At 36.1% G+C, this 21,105-nt stretch overlaps 1 protein-coding gene across 1 annotated transcript in view; it reads right to left on the bottom strand.

Annotated features, from left to right (window-relative positions):
* The window catches only part of LOC140166569 (lanosterol 14-alpha demethylase-like), a 36,716-nt gene that overhangs the window by 8,789 nt on the left and 6,822 nt on the right, over positions 1-21,105 (bottom strand). Inside the window, exons 2-7 of the mRNA XM_072190065.1 lie at positions 18,716-18,820; positions 10,551-10,727; positions 9,595-9,721; positions 9,036-9,092; positions 7,295-7,458; positions 6,069-6,148 (exon numbers count right to left, since the gene is read on the bottom strand). Coding sequence (XP_072046166.1) covers positions 6,069-6,148; positions 7,295-7,458; positions 9,036-9,092; positions 9,595-9,721; positions 10,551-10,727; positions 18,716-18,820 — 710 coding nt within the window. The remainder of the gene's footprint in view (positions 1-6,068; positions 6,149-7,294; positions 7,459-9,035; positions 9,093-9,594; positions 9,722-10,550; positions 10,728-18,715; positions 18,821-21,105) is intronic.

The raw sequence follows: 21,105 nt of genomic DNA, 5'->3' as shown, positions 1-21,105 counted from the left end.
ACTTCCGAATAAAACATTTGAATGTTTCTTTCTTATCCTGCCATGATGGAATAACACAATAGCAGTTAATAGGCACTTCGTGATCAACAGCCTCATCCCCCCACTTACTCGCAACCTAATTGTATCATTAGGGGGATGGTCAATTAAATATCCCGCGTGAACGTAACGATTCTATTGCATTTCGTCTGTGCATGTGCAGTATCAATACCACGCTGGTAAAGTGAGATGGTAAATCGTCCCATTGAATCACACAGATTTTACGATTTACCATGGTCTCATACTGAATATTAACCGTAACACACAACCCTGCTTTTTGCTATCGGAAGTTAAAGAAACGAAAAAGGAGAGAAGATGACGAAAAAAGTCACTTGGCACCCCCGGATTCGAACCTTGGACCCCCGCATGTCAAGCACACGATCACGGACCGGTAACTACACGGATTACGCTGCCCCAGGCAGCGATTCCGTGAGCATATAACACTTTTGGAGAATTGGACAAAACTAAGAGAATTGAAATTTTCTCATCCAAATGAATGAGAAATACTAATTCACCTGTGAACAACCCGTCACAGATGGTCGTTTGACACTGAAATTAATGTGAGTTTCAATTTTCTCATAAGGAATTGTTATGATTACTATGTTTTGATGTAAAACACCTACATTGCGTTATTTGTGTCCAAATAGGTGAATGTAAAATCTAAGGAAGCCATAACCAGTATCTTGAGACTTTGCTAATTTTAATTTATAATCTCAGATTTCGTTATTGATGATAATTTTTTTAAACAAATTGAAATCGATAAACTGGGCCGTCGTAGGTGTCATCTGAGATTTTAAAAGGGATAATGAACAGAATTTTAAAGGAAAAAAAATCGGCGACAATTGGACTCGAACTCTAGACCTCGTGATCGCAAGGCATTAACGAAACCACTGCACTGTAGTAGGGTCGTTGTCAGTCGTGCAGAGTTGTCTATAATAAGTATAACAGGTTGATGGCCTAACGATGGACACAAACAGTGTTGAAAGAAATTGATGTAATTTTCTTTATTTAAATTTTGTCCACCGTGAGGAAAGTGCACGAATCAAAATTCCAAGTTTATTTTCTTAACCCTAAATACATTGTCAAGAAATATATTCGTAGTAAACCGATACAATTCTGTCTATTTGAGACGTTTCAGTTCAGTTTTCTACCACGCCACGGGCCATACGTACATTGAATAACTTAATATACATTACAAATCGATTAAATGTTCATAGAGTTCCTCGTGGTGCAGCGGTAGAGGATCTGACTTGTGAACTATAGGCTATATTGAGGGTCATGGGTTCGAATCTTCTGTAGTGCTATTTTTTAGTATTATTACTTTTCCTCTTCTCTTCTATAAGATATGTTTAAAAACTTTTTTATCTCAACTTATTTACTCAATGTATACAACTGCATTATCGGCATATATTTATACCAAATATCTATGAGTGGATTGGAAGGTTTCTTTCTGTCTTTCTTTCTTTCTGTCTTTCTTTCTTTCTGTCTTTCTTTCTTTCTGTCTTTCTTTCTGTCTTTCTGTCTGTCTGTCTGTCTTTTTCTTTCTTTCTTTCTTTTTTTTTTTTTCTTTCTTTCCGTCTTTCTGTCTTTCCGTCTGTCTTTCTGTCTGTCTTTCTGTCTGTCTTTCTGTCCGTCTTTCTGTCTGTCTGTCTGTCTGTCCGTCTTTCTTTCTTTCTTCACATTGCCAATTCACACTTCTTTTGCATTGCATAATTATTAAAATGTCTTTATATGAAATATTAAATGAATAAATCTTGATTGATTGATTTCTATTTCCATGTATCAATGCTTGGGTTTTCTTCAACATGTTCAATTTTGGTTTTTATATTATTATTATAGAAATTCATAGGCCTAATAACTGCATTTGCATATTTCGCACCCTCGGTTCAATAAAACTGTCCATATGAAGTTCGCCATAGGATATTTTATTTGTATAATTTCCAGCCTATTTTGAATCCCCTCCCTCCCTCACCAACCAATGTTAGAGCAAATATATACATGATATAGTACATTAAAAAAATCCGGTGTTTGGTATACAACATTGAATAAGGGGGCGGGGGGGGGGGTCATTGAACCGTGGATGTGCCACAGCAAATTTGCACTTGATTGTACAGAACGTCAGGATGACGGTTGAAACTTAAATTTCCTCATTTAAAACAATGTGACAGGTAGTTGACACGCTAATTAGTATTTCTCATTCATTTGGATGAGAAAGTTTCATAGAAATGAGAAAATTTACAATTCTCATACTTTTGTCCAATTCTCATCGTTTTGAAAGAATTTTACAATTTTTCTACTAGTGAAGGGAAGTTGGACAGCCCTACACAATAGTGATATTTGACCTGGCTGTTGCTAAGAAGGTATTTGCTATGTGGGAGAAGTCACAGATATTTAAGGATACAATCATATGCGTAGATCCGGGGGAGGGGGGGTGGATGTTGGATAAATCCCCCAACGTTTTGATAGAGGTGGTCCATACAATCATCCCCCCAATGTTGACGCCTGTATGCCTGTATGTGGGTTTCTGACCAAATTAACCACATATTTGGCCACTCAAAAGTGACCATTTTTTCACAATTTATTTCAATTTGGCACTATGTTTCATCAATTTACCTTCAATATGGCAAAATTTTTCGAGCGCTACGCGTGCATTTGTACCATTAAGGGTACTACACCCTGGCCAATTTTGTGCCTATTTTTGCATTTTTCTCAAAAATTATAGCACATTGGTGATAAGTAAGATATGTACATTATAGGGGCAAGGAATCCAATTACTACACTGCAATTTCAGTGACCCAAGACAAGCGGTTCGTTATTTATGATAGGAAATGAGGTACCGCTAGGATGTACCTCATTTCCTATCATATATACTGAACCGCTTGTCTTGAGTCACTGAAATTTCAGTGTAGTAATTGTTTTCCTTGCCCCAATAATATACATAACTTTTGTTACCAGTGTGTTATTATTTTTGAGAAAATGCAAAAATAGTCACAATTTACCACACGGTGTAGTACCCCTTAACTTAATCTGTCGCCAAAAGGTGCTGGATTCACTATACTTCAAGAAATATTCTCCAACCCCACCACCCCCCTTCCATGTCAATAAGAAATCTACGCCATTGGATACAATTGTCATGATGGGTGGTTTTCATCTGGTCTGCACCTATATGGGTGCCTTAGGGGCTGTGCAATAATTATGAGCCCTGGGGGAGGGTAAAATTGGGGGGGCAAGAAATTTTGGGCGAGCCGAAAGGGCGGGGGGCAAGCAATTTTTCGCAAACCGAGAGGGGGGCAAGCGATTTTTGGCACACATTCATGGGGCGCCTTTTTAATAAAACGCTCTAAAAAGTCTTAGGAAAACAGTACGGAAACGCTTAAATAATGCAAATTCTCCTGCTCGCTGCGCTCGCAACATACATCTAGATCATTTAAAGTTTGCAAATTGCGATCCCAAAAATTTGGCATGTTGAAAAAGGGGGGGGGGGCAAAGATTTTTTGGCAGGCCGAGAGGCAAGCGATTTTTGGCGGGCCGAGAGGGGGGGGCGATTTTGGCGAGCCGTTTGGAAATTTTACGCCCCCCGAAATGGGGCTCATAATTATTGCACAGCCCTTAGGTAAAACCATCCGAGGCAGCAGATATGAAGAAATCCTGGTTGAGTCAGGAATATGTGCTAGTGGCTCCATCGAAAGAGTTGTCACATGAAAGCACTGCAACTGAACATTGGAACGCCTACCTCTTGTTAAGAAGTATGAAGCATTTATACATGGAGATGCATGGCATGGAGAGGCTAAAAGGATACTGAACCGCATAGCTGACAATCTTTGAAAAGACACTGTCGATGAAAACCATGCATGACAAGTCTAATATCCTTGCATTCAAGGAAAGCATACGTCACGGTGATCAAGGCAACATGTCACAATACTGGCTACAATTTATGGGTAGATAGAGTGCACCTGATTTTGCAGTTTCAAAGAGCAACAAAGCTAAATAATCTAGATCTTCATTTAGCATGCGTACAACGAATGTGCAGTCTATTATTAGCTTATGATCACCCCAATTACGCTAGATACACAACAGTGTACTATTCACACTCTCTTCATAACCGTCCCCATACACACCCTCTCTTAAAGGGGGATCCAGTTGACCAGGAAAACTTTCAAGGACAACCCAATTAAGGCTTAAAATATAATCAAGTCAATGTTCACCTCTATATCACCAAACTTTGTACAGCTCCCAACTTAATGTGTTTTCCAGATATTTATAGTGGCCTTTAAGGTAAACGGTGATGTAGTGTAAGCAGAATTGATGTCACCTCCTCCAGAAATGCTGTCGATTTTACTAACGAGCAAACCATCAACCGACATGCAAATTCACATGGTGGAATTCAGCAGAAGTCAATCAACGTATTACAGATGATGTATGACAAGGCATGCAAGGGTTAGTTATGTTCAAGGGACAATAGAACTACTAGTAGGGATGCCCGCTGTCAATACATGTGCTACTAGAACGGTTTCCCATTAACTGTTGTATGCACTCACCCATGTATTGTCAATGCAGACACAAATCAATGCAGGAAGTCCCATGGTATGCAGTACTTGCATTGGCCCAATTTAGACCTAAAACAAGTTGTTTCAAGAAATTCCTGATCACCAGATAACATTAACCAAACTCTTTCCTGATTGGTCAGTAAATAGAGATGACCTTCCTTTATCAAGAGATCATCTTTTTTTAAAGAAAAATTTAATGAGATGAGAACTACAACAGGTTGAAGTGACACCATTCTGTGCATCAGGTCTTGAAACGCAATTATCTCAAAATTTGGATTGATTCAGACAGGCAACTTACATACTCATAAAACTATTTTTTGAAGGCAAAATGTGCAGGATGTTAAGAAATTAAAGAATGTTTAAGCCTTCCAAAACCCATCTCAAATTATGCACTTCTGACGACCATGTGCATTTTAGATATTCTACCCATCATGGCTTCCATGCACACACAGTATATTGCTCAATGTAGTAAAAATAACCTTTGAGTTGGAGCAAATTTCTCAAAATTGGTAGTGATTAATGTTACCAAACTTATGAAATATAATCATATTTGAAGATAAAATGTGCTGACCTAAAAACATTGAACAATGTTTCAGACTACCGCTATTCATTTGAAATAATGCACTTATTGTTCAGCTCCTCTATGGAGATATTTTCCATGCCAGCCATCTATGGTCATACTTGAGGTTCCACCAAACAAACCATGGGTTTTGAGGTCTTATATTTTTTGTTGTATGCCAACAAAATCGCTTAAATTTTCATGATGATCTTATTTCATATTGTTATAAGCAAATATAATGTTCCAGATAACGCTAGTTCATAAATACATTAAGAAAAAGCACCTTAATATTGCACTTTCTGTTAGTATTCCTTTTTGGACTTACACTTTTTAACATTTTCTAGCAGCCCTATATAAAACCGTGATACTCGAAAGGCCATATCTCTGGAATGAAACGTCCGATTAAAATTATTTAAACGCCAAAATGTTTCTTTCATGAATTCCCAGCCAATAAGTTAGGTCTGAATCAATTTAAATGTCGTCAATTTTTAGTGGACATGCCTACTACTAGCAGATATGGACAACACTCGACATCACACAAGGGCTTGCGGCCATCAAGCATCAGTCAAAGTGATGAGGACACATCTAAGGTTGTTACAGCAATTTCCAACTTCATTGGGTCTTTCCAGGTTAATTGCAACAGTGTCATCTGTCCTGTACTGCTTGTTCTCGGGGGCGCCAGTGCCAATCGACATCAACATGATCAAAGAGGATCTGCCACAAGCAGAAATCAAAGGAAGAGAAGCGCCTTTCCAGGAAAATATTTCCATTTTGAAACTTATTCTCCTACACATCATAAATCCAAAATAAAATCAACACCTTCCATTTGGTTTATACGTTATCACACTTTGAATTTGTATCTAAATGCACACTAAACACTTTATATATATACCCCATCCTAAGCACCACCAGGTAAAAGTACATACTTATACTTAGTATCAATCAAAACTTGCAGCATATCATCCTCTTCTTCTTCTTCTTGAGACTCTCTTCTTTGTTTTATGGCCTACAGAAAAGAAAAAATAGTCCACCCACTTCAAGAATTATTTTACTGGGACAAATGCGTGCAAAGCATGTGAACACTGCAAATTTAATGCAAAAAAAAATGAGTTACTTTTGGTCTATGCGCATCATTTTTGGGTCAAGTTTGTCTTAGTATATTGTGCTGGGGGAAATTAGTCCCTCCCAGTCAGTACACCATTGACAATTAAAATAACAGAACAATGGATTCCCCAATAGACGAATCCAACGAGCCAAGTCATGGTCAGGATTTAGTCGGCCATTACTGGGTCCCCGCAGCACCAAACTGTTAGATTCTTTTGTGTTATAAACTGTCATCATTCTTTTGTCTACGTGTAACACGGGTGATAGAATGCAGTTTGAGATACCCTCCAAGGCGCATCATTTCACATTTTTGGTGAGATGGAGCCGACGGGGAACCAGCTATGGCTGCCATTGAGGTGTAGGAATGCGTGAAATTGGATTCGTGTATATTCTTCACCCTAACTCTGCAAGGTTGGTTTGGGCAGGTGAATCTCAGTGCCCCTATACTTGATCCAGTGGATGCAACCTGAGTGTGGGAATTTGTGGCATTTATGGGTGTTAGCCTTGTTTTTGCTCAAAGGTTCAACTACAACACACAAGATCATGATCTAAAAACCAAGCTGCTTCTGTTAAAAATTATTTCATTCATTTCTACAAACAAGGTTCTTGTTGTGCTTTGCAACGTACCAAGGATTGAATAAAATTCAGTTAATGTCTATAACGCTCATTAAGGTTCTTGTTGTGTTTTGCAACGTACCAAGGATTGAATAAAATTCAGTTAATGTCTATAACGCTCATTAAGGTTCTTGTTGTGTTTTGCAACGTACCAAGGATTGAATAAAATTCAGTTAATGTCTATAACACTCATTAAGGTTCTTGTTGTGTTTTGCAATGTACCAAGGATTGAATAAAATTCAGTTAATGTCTATAACGCTCATTAAGGTTCTTGTTGTGTTTTGCAACGTACCAAGGATTGAATAAAATTCAGTTAATGTCTATAACGCTCATTAAGGTTCTTGTTGTGTTTTGCAACGTACCAAGCATTGAATAAAATTCAGTTAATGTCTATAACACTCATTCAACATATATTGTAGCAAAACAAGCTTACCTTGTAAAATATTTTCTTTAATTCACGATGAGCTCGGTCTCGCGTAAGGAAACTGGGGAAAGGGACCCAAGGTGGGAAGAGCCATCCCAGAGTGTTGAATCCACTCTCTAGGTCTGCATAGAGCTGTGCCACTCTTTCATCCAACATTGAACGGATCTCTTTACCTAGATGGCACATCATTTAAAAAGAAGTAATCTTTCTTGTAAACTGAAATGTTAAATATTGCATCTACATTTCTCAGGTACTTAACATTTTTAAATTTCAACTTGTGAATCAGCAAAGGCAGAATATCCATATAAACAAATATCATTCACATTCTAAGCCATATAACAACAAAACAAAACAAAACAAAAACCCACACACAATTATTAAAACGATAGTAACAAAATTATAAAAGCATAAAAAAGCAAGACGTTGAAATAAAAAACCCATAATAATAGTAATAACATTCCTTATAGCAGTATGTATACCTTACTTCCAGTTACACATTTGCCAATTCACACTCGTACTACAAACACCTATACACAAACTAAATACACCGCAACACCATCACACCCTTACATACCACACACACCCATAACCACACTCCACACACCCCTTGCAACCACATCCTAACTACAGTCTAGCGCACGCCTTATCCAATATCAACAAACATGCATACACAACCACTAGACGAAGTTTTGGATGAGAAAACGGACATTTTGGTGAGAAACGGCCAAAATGGATAGAATTTAATTTTCTCATTCTTTTGGATGAGAAAATAATGTTTATTTTGAGCTAAGTGGGGATTAGCAATTCTCACCAGTTTTAATAAGACAATAATGATTAACACACACACACCAGGAAGTTTCTCCTCCAAAAGAATGAGAAAATTTAAATTCTTTCCATTTTGGCCGTTTCTCATCAAAATGTCCGTTTTCTCATCCAAAAATTCCTCTAGTGAACTCCATACCCTTTTTTCCAAAACAATTGACTGGAAAACACAGACACACAGTTTTTTTTACAATTTAAAACAAATTATCAGCTCGAATAATGTACAAGAATATAAATGAAAAGAAGGTACATAGCGAGTGGTCTTTCTATACATTTGAATGATTTGAATGCGAAGGTGGAACAACATGAAACTGCTGTGCAGCAAAATTGTATATTTTGTTCAACGTTGTGATTATTGTAAACGTTTCCGTCGTTGAATATTGTTTTTGATAACATATTACAAATTCGGAATTGCAAAATGTGTAATAATGTTGCAACTCAATTAATAGTTAAATTTGATGATATTTATCTACAGAGGTATATAGATATAACCGAAGTACACTGGTAACTAAACGTTGCATAGTGTTACTGTTTTTCATTTAAATAAAAACGAATGCACTTAACAAATGTTCAGGGTACTATAAAAAGTGCCATCGGTACCTCATCGGGCACCGATAGCACTATAGGACCAAAAAAGATGTTGTGCCTTACATTTCTAGCAGTTTTGTTGTGCATTTCATTGTTTTTTGCTCCATAATGATGAATGTCAGATTAGTGCAAACCATCCCTTTGTATTATACAGACTGTTCAGGGCATCAAATTGTTTGCAGTGTAAAGCTATTTTTACCAATATCACTGTCTGTGATTGGCACCTCGCATAATTGGGTCAAGATTATACAGGGACGGTTTTATCTTGTATTTGTCACTATGGAAAACCACAATAACATAAAAGTTACCTTACAAGTGGTAGATTAAAATCTTTACTTACCATGTAAACAGCTGCTAGTAGTCAGGACAAGCAGCTGAGACACGGCAACACACAGATCTGCAGGAAAATGAGGGAAAGCACATTTAAATCAACCCCTCTCAGCAACTATTGCCAGAACATAGAGTTGTTTGAATGGGAAGTGCAAACACATGCAAGAGAGAGTGCAGAATGATTGACTGCAATGCTGTTGAAAGCTACACAAATGGTGACAGGAGGAAGCTGCAGCTAGTATGGCCTCCCCCAAATATATCCAACTTGTAGTCCTCTATTTATTAGTAATGCAAAAGGATTTCTAATTCACTGTTATTTGTGTAAATTGATAACAATCACATCAACATGTTGCATGAAATTTTGGAGAATCAAACTGGAATTTTCCAAAGGTATTTTAAGGTCTTTGCAAAAAATAAATTGATTCTCACCTTTTGAAACTCCTATATACCGGTTTATAGTCGACCAATAGAATGATCTTCCCATGCACTTATATTTTATAGAGTGTTTTCATGTCAGTTTCTCTTTCATCAAAAGACATACTTTATTCAAGATCATGTATAGTTCTTACCTGTCTCCCCCTTATCTCCCCATCTCTTGAAGTACTCCTGAGCTTCTTTTGTGATAAGAGGAACATGTTTCCTAAATTGACGGCTGGTTACTCCTGTCTTCAAAATCTTCTTCTGTTCTAAAAACAACTAGATATCAACAAAACAAATTCAAATTTCATCAGTCCATCAAAATGGTTATGGATGCATTGGTTCTCAATAGGCAGCCCACATGCCAAACCCGGCCCTCTGACTAATTGTGGTTGGCTCTTGTTGCGCAGCTCTAAAAGATACAGTAAACCGAGCAAAACAAGGTCTATTCGGGCATCGAACACAGATTTTTGACTAGAGTTTGGCCCTCCAACATGTCCAAGGCTCGCGAACAAATATAATTGAGAACCGTTCCATTACATTCATTATACATTTAGTTTATAAAATGTGAACTTTTAGAATAGAATCAGATCTATAGGCAATGTATTTTGCTTCACAATCACCCAGAGTACTATATAATGTCTTTATCTAAGGTATTTGGTTATTAGGTTGCAACACAATTTGAGATGATTTTCTGTTGATTATTTATTCAAACATTTGTAAAATTCAATGACTTTACAATGAAAACCAACTGCATTTGTTACACGCATCAATTCATTTTGCCAATTCTGTTTATTGATATTATAGTGAATTTAATCTAATACTGGAACTTACTTAATTTTGTATCAGATAATCAGACAATAACATGGCAAGTTGTAAAATCAAGCGAGTTCTGGCAGTATTCTATTAAATTCTACAAATTTATGTTTAATGATACTATATATTAATGCATTATTTCAAAATCCATGCATACAAGAATATGGGATCTTTCTGGAAACGACCATATTTGGACGGATTCTTTGGAGGCAATTACTTGCTTCAAAGGGTTTATTAAAATTTCTCCTGACACCCCTTTGCGCTAAGGAGAATAGAATATGTATAGACTTACAGGATTTGGTACATCAAACACCACTCCTTTACCAAACACAGGCACTGTTATATTGGCATACACTTCTTCTGCATTGAGTTGGTCATTTTTACTGTTAAGTAGTAGAGCACTTGCGTCAGGACCAATGAGATAGGTGAAGGTTTGTCCTACCATGGTGAAGCTGAACACATCTCCATACTGAGCATGACAAATAAAACACAAATGAGAAAAATAAAGCAAATTTTAATCAGAATCAGGGTTGGTGGCTAAATTTTGCTACAGCACTGAAAATCAAAAGAACTACTTCTATAAAAATACAGCACTAAATACAGCGGCGCAATCAAATTCAAATTATAATATTTTTTTTTCAATTTAAGGGAAAATTGTAGTCACAAAATTCTAAGACTTGGCACAAGTGTAAGCAATCAAAATCTTTAGTATAGGCTAAAATTTAATTTTGATAATGGGTTATGAAAAAGATTAGAAAATGAAATTGCGAAAAATTAGAAGGCGCACCGGTCCGCTATCTGTAAGGACTGCTAAGGGTCGACATCACGGGGGGGTGTCTGAGGAAGTTGGAAATTTGAAAAAATTACAAAATGAAGGTCCAATTGAATTGAAACCATCATCATGATCATGATCATCGTCGTCGTCATCGTCATCATCATCGTCATCGTCATCATAATCATCATCGTCATCATCATCATCATCATCATCATCATCATCATCATCATCATCGTCATCTTTATCTTAATCTTCATCTTCATCATCACTTTTGTCCCCTCTTTTGTGGCTCTGTTTTCATCACCTTTTGGAGGCACCTTTTCATTTATGGACCCTATTGGAAATAAGTTGGAAATACTTAGCCAACTTTAAGGGTTATTAAGCACATTGACTTGGCTGGTCGTTTCTTGTTACTTGATTGCTTATTTGTTATTTTTTTGTACTGTTGTCAATTTTGCCAAATGAAAACTCGTGAGTTTCACGCTAATGCGATCAGTAGACAACTTTCGTTCCACAAGTTCTACCCGTATTATTAGCTCTGCTTTGAGGGCATTGAGCACTCTGCACGAAGATAGTCATCTTTCTCCAAGTAAATAAATAAATAAAAAAAAAAATAAATAAATAAATAAATAAAATAAATAAAATAAATAAAATAAATAAATAATTAATACATAAATAAATAAATAAATAAATAAATAAATAAATAAATAAATAAATAAATAAATAAATAAATAAATAAATAAATACAATAAGGTGGTACTACAATCCCTGATAAATGTTGTGACTAATTTTCATTTTTCTCAAAAAATAACTACACACTGGTAACCAAAATTACTACTATTTCCGGCATAGCTATAGAATACCCATCTCACCTCCCAACACACACCCATCCAGGGCTCATTGGGTTAGGGTTAGTGTTCAAAGTAGCATGAAAGTCAAATGTTAATATTTGGTCAATATTTGGAAATAGGGAATAACTATAGAATACCCCTCTCGGGGTGCCTAACCCTAACCCTAACGCTAACCCACTAACCCTAACCCACTAACCCTAACCCTAGCATTATTATTTATTTACTGTCAGAATATAAATTGTAGATTCGTGTAAAATGTCTTATTTTGTTTTTATACACGGCTTTCGGCTGAGCTATTGTACTAGAAGGTTATGTTAGCACATCTATGACAATGACAATGGTACCAAAATATGAATTTTGATAATTTTTACGATCGTCCGGATGAGCAAATCACTGAATGGGCCTCCAAGTAAATAAATAAATAAAAAAATAAAAATAAAAAAAAATAAAATAAAATAAATAAAATAAAATAAATTAAATAAATAAATAATTAATACATTAATACATATATAAATAAATAAACCAATAAATAAACCAATACATAAATACATAAATAAATAAAATAAAAAAATAAAATAAATAAATAAAATAAATAAAATAAATAAAATAAATAAAATAAATAAAATAAATAAAATAATAAATAAATAAATAAATAAATAAATAAATAAATAAATAAATAAATAAATAAATAAATAAATAATACATTAAGGTGGTACTACACCCCCTGATAAATTTTGTGACTAATTTTCATTTTTCTCAAAAAATAACTACACACTGGTAACCAAAATTACTACTATTTCCGGCATAGCTATAGAATACCCATCTCACCTCCCAACACACACCCATCCAGGGCTCATTGGGTTAGGGTTAGTGGGTTAGGGTTAGTGGGTTAGGGTTAGGCACCCCGAGATGGGTATTCTATAGTTATTCCCTATTTCCAAATATTGACCAAATATTAACATTTGACTTTTATGGTACTTTGAACTTAACTAAGGGAGTGTTCATAAATACTTTGGTGGGGGGGTGGAAAATATGTTTTTTCTCGTGAAAAATGTTGTAACCCTCCCCCTTCTTCGTGAACCCAAAACTTTTTTGACCCCCCTTAATGGTCCAAATTTCATTTGACAGAACTTTTTTTTTAATCCCCAAAAATTAGTGTGTTTTTTAATGGGGAGTAGGCCTTCAATTCAAATTTGGCAATATTTTCCATTGCTTAAGGGCTGGGGTATGAACCTTTGGACAGTATTTATTTTGGGACATTAGAGCACATCAGACATATCGAATTGCATTCTGAATATGAAGAATGGCCTTCTGATATCAAATAATTTTGATTTTTTGAAATTCGCAATGTAATACACATTTTATGACAAATCATTAAAAATTGATATTTTTGATATATAACAGTACTCGAAGTAAACTTTATAAATCTGATGATTTATACCTAAAGTGTATGTAGGTGGGATGAAAAGCCGACGATCAATTGAAAATTTTGACCTTTCGTATTGAAGATATGGATTTTTTTCCCAAAACACCACAAAAAAAAAATAGGTCTTTTTGAGAAAAAAATCCATATCTTCAATATGAAAGGTCAAATTTTCAATTGACCGTCGGCTTTTCCTCCCAGCTACGTACACTTTAAGAATATATCATTAGATTTATATAATTTACTTCGAGGACTGTTATATATCAAAATTTGAAAAATATCAAATTTTTATAATTTGTCATAAAATTTGTATTATATTGTGATTTTCAAAAATGAAAATTATGTGATATCAGAAAGACATGCTTCGTATTCAGAATGCAATTCGATAGGTCTGAGGTGCTCTCATGTCCCACAAAACATACTGTCGAAACGCAATAATCGCTCATTCTAGATCCCTTAACGAATTGATCTGCATGAAAATGTTTGTACATAGCCTAAACATGTGGCCAGAGCGGGATGAGTGGTATAAAATCTCATTGTGAGAAAGGACGTATGGGGTTGTATGAGGCTGTGGATCACGAAATGCCCCTTTAATGTGTGCTAGGTAAAGTCGTTCTTCCTCCCTTTCGACCTGCCAAAATTTACCCCCCCGGCTTGCCAAAAATTGCTTTCTCGAAAGGCTGTGCAATAGGCCTACCGGTGTTAGCCTACTAATTATAAGCCAAAATTTCCAAGCGACTCGCTAAAAATCGCTTGCCTCCCGTCTCGGGCAGCCAAAAATCGCTTGCCCCCCCGTGGACTGCCAAAATTTTGTGGCCCCCTCCCCTTGGCCTGGCAAAATGCCCCACCCCTACCCATGCCAATTTTTGGGATCCCCAATTTCCATACCCATACCTCAAATGGATTTCTAGATATCTACCTGTTGCAAGCGCAGCAAGCATGAAAATGTGCACATTTTTTTCGCGCCCTAAATACCCCCCCCCCCATCTTCCCCGCCCATGCACCAGGTAGGTTCATTGGTGCTAGATTTTAAGCTAGAAAATACCTAAATTTTTTTAAAATCCAAACTCGGCAACACAACTTTGTGACGTAACGAATCGGACAAATAGAGCCCGTCGAACGTACGATGAAAACAACGTGTCGTTTGAAAAAAAATGAGAGTGTCAATTCTGTCCAAAAATTTTCGAATTTTGGCCTTGAGCAGCGACAATCAGAGGTAAGAAAAACACAGTATGACGGCGCTTGAAATATACTATCACTATATCAATTTTGAAGTTTGTACTTCAAAGCACAAGCCGAAACTAGGTGAAATGGTTCTAAAAAAAAATTGACTTCGCTGTATCTTTTTATCGCGAAACAAGACAATTTGGCAGCAGCGAGTCGAAAAAATAGCCAATATCTCAATTTTCTGCTATCAAAATAAAATTTTAAATAGCACCTGCATGTAGAAGAGGGTATATAGAAATAATGTAGGTCAGAATTTTGTCTAAGAAATCGTGCACGGAATTATTATTACTGGTTACAAAACGACATACAAGTGGAGGCCATTTTACTTCAAATTCGGCCAACATTTTAAGCTTACATAAAAAATCGAGACAACCAATATCAAGAATGAATATGCACATTCTTTTATTGACTTGTTTGTAATGTGCGTCGTAGTTCCCAACAAAATCGCCACTTCCACTGAGAAATTATGGCCGTGTTCCCAAAAATCTTGATGCTCCGGATATTGAAAAAAAATTGAAATATTTGAAAAGTACATTTCTTTTTGAGCCAAGTGGAAAATTCAAGCATAATAATGACCCTTACACTTTCAGCTTTTACAGTCAGGACCCGGGACTACCAATTCTTTAGAAATGCATAGTCGCGCTAAAAGTCGATCGATACATGTTAAAATCAGCACAATTCAGAGATACACCTTTTTGCTATGAAATTTATTTTCTCGGTCAAATATAAAGCAATATTTTTTTTCTTCAGTAATGTCAGTTAAAGACATAGTGCTTGGATATACATTTTTTTTAAATCCTGGTGTTAAAATTCAAGCATCATATTTTGTCTTTTAGTGTGATATTTTGATTTTATAGGCCTTTAGTTCGCCCGTGAGCTTTTTACGGAATTCATTTTTTAGCGTCTCAAACTAATATAGTTTGCTAAAGAAAGATATTTCCCACCTCTGTAAAGCACATCGTGTGGGTCTATATATTATAGTTATTTTACCCTTTTTCCCTTCATGCTACGAAAATGTCAAACTCAGTACTTTATCTCGAGAACAACCATCAGAAATAATCGATATTTCAATTGTTGTCAACCAGGTCCCTTTTCCATTGAAAACCAGGATTGCCTGACCAGCGATTTGGTAGCCCAAATCCCCAATTCTGGTAAATGAAGTGAATTTTGGAAATTTGCTCCCGTGATAGCCTGCAATTTCAATTTATAGGGGCTATGAATTCCATGATTATGAAAACCATTTTGTCTGTTTGTTTGTTTGTTTGTTTATTTACCTAGGATGAGGTCCTTGGTAAAATCCACTGTCCAAACCTAAAAAAATTCGCGTGTTATTAGAGGGATTTTAATTTTCTGTCCCTCCTATCTCCAGGTTGGCATTTTCATTACACCCTTCAGACTTGCGTTCGGGTTTGTGTAGGCCTATTTGTCATAATTTAGCGCTATAGGACCTACTTTCTAAATGTAGGCTATAGCTATTATAGCCGTGCTATATAAATATTATAAGGTACCGGTATGTAATATTATGTAGGCCTATGGGGGTGGTGTGGGTACTCAAGACATTTTAACCATGACTTACAATGCAAGGCTCATTGTTGCCATAAATGATTTTTCCTTTAGGTCATTATAATAGGTTGTTATAAACTTCCATGTTTAACCTTGTATTGTTTTGGCTGCTTCATTATGACTTTCGGTGGGTTTAAGCAATTTCAAACAAACACAAACAAAAGGCACTATACCCAGTCACCTTCATGACAATTGAAACACTAGGTAATTTCTTTGCTATATTGAAGTTCTGGCAACACTATATCCAGGCCGGGCACCCAGAGATATCGATCCACAATGCTAGTATTAGCCTAGATTTCACGTGTGGATTTGAAAATTTTCCAGCTGGTAGTCAAAAATTATGGAATCAAAACGGAAATTCTGACAAAACTATGATATATCGCTCACGGTGATGTGCGTTAGAAAGTTGGGAAAAATCCTTCTTTAGCGAACTATATTACTTTGAAAAGCTAAAAGATTGATCCAAAAAAGGCTCGCGGGCAGAGTTGAAGCCTATCAAAATCGAAAATCTTACACTAAATGACTGAATTTCACGACTAAGTTTAACACTAAGATTTGAAAAAAAAATACAGTATCAAGCATTACAGTTTTTCCTGACATTTACTGAAAAAATGAAAATTATTGCTTTTCATGTGGCCGAGAAAAAAATTTTTACACTGAAAAGGTGTAACTCAAAATTTTGTTCATTTGAATACCAAATTCGATCGTTTGTATTGCCTTATTAAATGACTGAGTGAGCCTTGCAGAACAATAACAATCCGTAGTCCCGGGTCCTGACTGTTTAGACGTAGTTTGCGTTTTCTCTCTACGATATTTATTTCCAGAAATAGATAATTTTAAAGGGGGCTACATGCAGTCTAGTTGTGGGTCGAAAATTACAAAATTTAGTGTAACCTTAATGGTCTAGATCTATTGCGAGCGTAGCCATGGTAGCGAGCAGAAAAAAATGCATATTTTCCACGTCGTGATCTATGGCGCAAGATAATTGAAGAGGAAACGTTCAGCCATAAAGGTTTTAATGTTTACTTCAAATACTGACGTGGGAGTCAATAATTGGGATAATCAGCTTAATTTAAATCTCCTTTTTTTTAATCTTCTCTGATTGAATGTAGGAATTGCTTGAATCTTGGGGATTAGCTCATGCACCTAACAATGACAGATATAAAATCATCAATCTGATCGCTTTCTTAATTATGTAAAACGTCGTTTTTCATGTAGCATTCTGACACAGATTTAGCATTATTATTATATATTGCAATATTGTCATTATAATTTGTTATCGCTGAGCCGGAATTTAATGCCGCATAATAATAGAAGTTGGTAATAAAGAATATCTGAAGGCCAGTTTGCATTACATCCCCACCCACTCTGAATGCTACTGACCTGCACCCTCTATTGTTATGCGTACCGGCATTTGTATTTCTACATCTTCGAGTAGCAAATAGAACATTAATAATCATTATCAAGTATGATTGTGTATGCCAATATATATTTATGGATCCTATGTATTTAAATATTTTGTTAAATTATTTTGATGTATTTTGATGTATATTTTATTGCGTATTTTGATGTATATTTTAATGTGACCCCTGGGCCTCATGGAAGAACAGAGGATACCTTAAAACATGCACTGAATGAGTAACCCAGGCAAAAGAAGAAATAAAACAAACAAACAAAACAAAGCTTATACAGCAGAAGCACAGACTACTACCTCGGCGATTGAAGATAATGTTCATAATTATTGGCCCTTCGTGCACAACAAGCTTTTGCATGGAAGTTATAATCACTGACATTGGCAATTACAGCATCTGGGATGCCATTCTGCAAAACAAATTCGTTCATATCACTTCATTCGCTCGCCACCACATGAAATCGCAAAAGAAAGATGGCGGCTGAGCAGTCCAGGAAAACCAGGCGGCGAATGGCATGATCGAGCAGACAACTTGTGAAACCGCCCGGCCGTATGGCATTTTCCATATACTCGGTTAGTTTTGTGGGGTTCAATTCATTATCGAACCCCAACGGTTTTAGCTTGTATTTATATTATTTATTAACATAGGCCTATTTGTTTGTGATATTTCAAGCGTTTTAAATTGTCAAAATAATCCCATTCAATTACACGGTTGACGATGAAAATTTACTGAATTTAGAGAATGCACGACGACCACCAGCTGAGGAAAACGTTTCGATTTGATCACGTGCACGCACCGTCGCGTTGTGATTGGTTTTATGTTTAAGTCTTTCGAAAGATTTAAAAATAGATTTTCTTTTTCCCGATCCCAAAGAAAATTTAAATCAAACCCCACGTAAAATAAATCTTAGACTTCAAAATTGTCAAGTCTCAACTAAGATTTAAATTGTAAGTCTTTCTAATTTAGAGTGTACGTGTCTATTAAAGTGTTGCTTGGACAAGAACGAATTGTTAGGGTAGTTTGTTAAACTTTTGCTTTCTTTTTTTTCTTTAAATTTAGAAATATCTATGTTACAAATATTTGTAAATTGTGAAAACGCTTAAACTACCCTAACAATTCGTTCTTTTGCGAGCAACTCGTTAATAGGCACATATGCTTATTGTCGAATTTCTACGGTATTTCAGCTTTGCATTAGATTAGACTTACCTTATCATAAGCATTCTTTAGAAATGTGATGGGATTCTTGTCGAATTCAATAGCCGATCCCAGGAAAGGAATCTTGGATGGCAATCTTGGTGGTAAATTCAAATCCTGTTGAGAAACATCACGAACAAAAATATTAGAGATGGCAAGAAATTAAGTGCTGTGATAAGGGCCGAATTTACCCTTTTGGGGCGCCCTGGGCCAGCCCAATGGAGACACCAAACAGGCTTAAACTATAATATATATAATGCTATTCAAGATGCATGTATATAAATATACGCTCTACAGACGATAAACAGTCAAACAAATCACACTTTTACGGCATTTGTTTCATTAACTGAATATTTATCATATAGCAGGTGTTGGCTGACATTGTGCTTCACATTTATTTCAGTTTTGGGCCGGGGTAAAATGACTTTGGGACAAAAACGAACGATATACACGTTTGTATAAATAAAAAAGAAAGTAATATTATATTAAAATTCTTTACTCTTTAAAGACGTGTATACCGTCCGATTTTGTCCAGTAGTCATTTATCCCGGACAAAAACTGTACTAAATGTGAAGCACAATGTCAGCCAACACCCACAGCCAACACCTGCTATATGATACATATTCAGTTAATGAAACAAATGCCGTAAAAATGCAAAAAAACCGCAAAAAAAAAATGCAATGGGTGTAGTACCCCTTAATGTTTACGATACCTATGACTATGATCTTGAACTAATACTTTTATGTATAAACATTTTACCAATCAACTTCCAGAAGCATTTCAAAAGTATTTTGTGAGGCAGAGTACTCTGCACAAGTACCACACGAGAAATAATGAAGATTACCAGGTTCCTAAATCTAAAACGTTTCTTACACTATTTTGGCCCATGATCGGGCTGAATTTTGGTAGAAAAGGGGCTCAGTGCCCCTTTTCTTTTCCTTTGTCTTCCTCCTGATTTTCACTTTCACCTTTTTCTTTCATTTTTTTTGTCAGGGGGCACCCTGCCCCCCCCCCCCGCTGGCTACGCTACTGGACATCATTCACCTACTAGTATATACAGCATGCCTTATGAGCTCAAAGAGGAATAGCCATGATTTGCTATGGATAAGCAATTTTTGGAACTGGCTGTCTTTATTGGGCGTATTATCGTGTCTCAACCAGTAATGTGTAGTAATACTTATTCAGGATCTGACATTTTGACAAACACATAAAATTTTTCAGTTGGCCATCATTGGCCAGGCCAGGCAAGGCCAGGCCATCTTTTGTATATACCCATCCCATGGAGAAATGTTGGTGCGTTGGATATAGCTTTACATTATTTTTTGTATGTTTAGGACCTATATCTACATGTAATTGTTATGTTCCGTTTGAATATATCCTTCGTTTGTATCCTTTTCACGCACCAGGTTGACAAGATAGAAAACATGTTCAAGTTTGTTTGTTTTTGTTTTTTGTTTTTTTAAATGAGTGTCCCGTCAAGAACCATAAAACGACGCCAAGTGATTACTTTCTCTTTTCTAACCCCTACACCAAACCCTGCTTTTTGATATCGGAAGTTAAAGAAGATACGAAAAAGGAGAGAAGAAGAAGAAGAAGTCACTTGGCACCCCCGGGATTCGAACCTTTGACCCCCGGCATGCGAAGCACACGATCACGGACCGGTAGCTACACGGGTAACGCTGCCCCGGATAGCAATACGTGGATTTAGGGTTTCTCTACCGGAAATTCCTTCCCACAATGAATTTTTCGTTACGTATGGCCCGCCAAAAGTCGCTCGGCCTGCTAAAAAAACTCTGACTGGACTATGTTACACTTGACTTTTGAGCTGTAAAACTTGGGTACGGGTTCGAGTCCCTGTGTAGCCTAATTCCATTATTTTCGTTTTTTTCTCTCGTTTTTACCCGTTTTTTTTTTCCATTAGGTACAAGTAAAATTAAATAACATGTATATCGTCCCCACCCTCACCGATTTTGGGAGATTTTCAAATATTTTTGTTATTTTTCTTCTTTGCTCCGTTACTTTGTTTCTAAAATTGTTGTGATGAAAAGACATGTTAAGAAGTTCTTGGTTATCATTTACAAACACATTGCAAACACTATCTTCAAGCTTGGGGCAAGGGTTTGGGGAAATAACAAAAATATTAGGGGGCTCCCCGTTTTTATGATGTGTTGACAAACACTTTGCAATTGCAATTTTACACAGAAATGAATGGTAAAAAATGACATGTATAAGTTTTCCTGGTCAATTTCGCAACTTGTGCGTTCGATTTAATAAAAGTGTCATTCTTTTTCGCGCCAGATTGAATGATCGCAACGAATCCCGATTTGAAAGTTGCAGTAAAATCTATTGATTTGTATTCAGTATAATGGAAGGAAGTCTTGTGTAATGGTATCTGTGTGTTT

The sequence above is a fragment of the Amphiura filiformis genome, chromosome 12 (genome assembly GCF_039555335.1).
Source record: "Amphiura filiformis chromosome 12, Afil_fr2py, whole genome shotgun sequence".
NCBI classification, from domain to species: domain Eukaryota; kingdom Metazoa; phylum Echinodermata; class Ophiuroidea; order Amphilepidida; family Amphiuridae; genus Amphiura; species Amphiura filiformis.
This window is presented reverse-complemented; position numbering and strand designations above follow the sequence as displayed.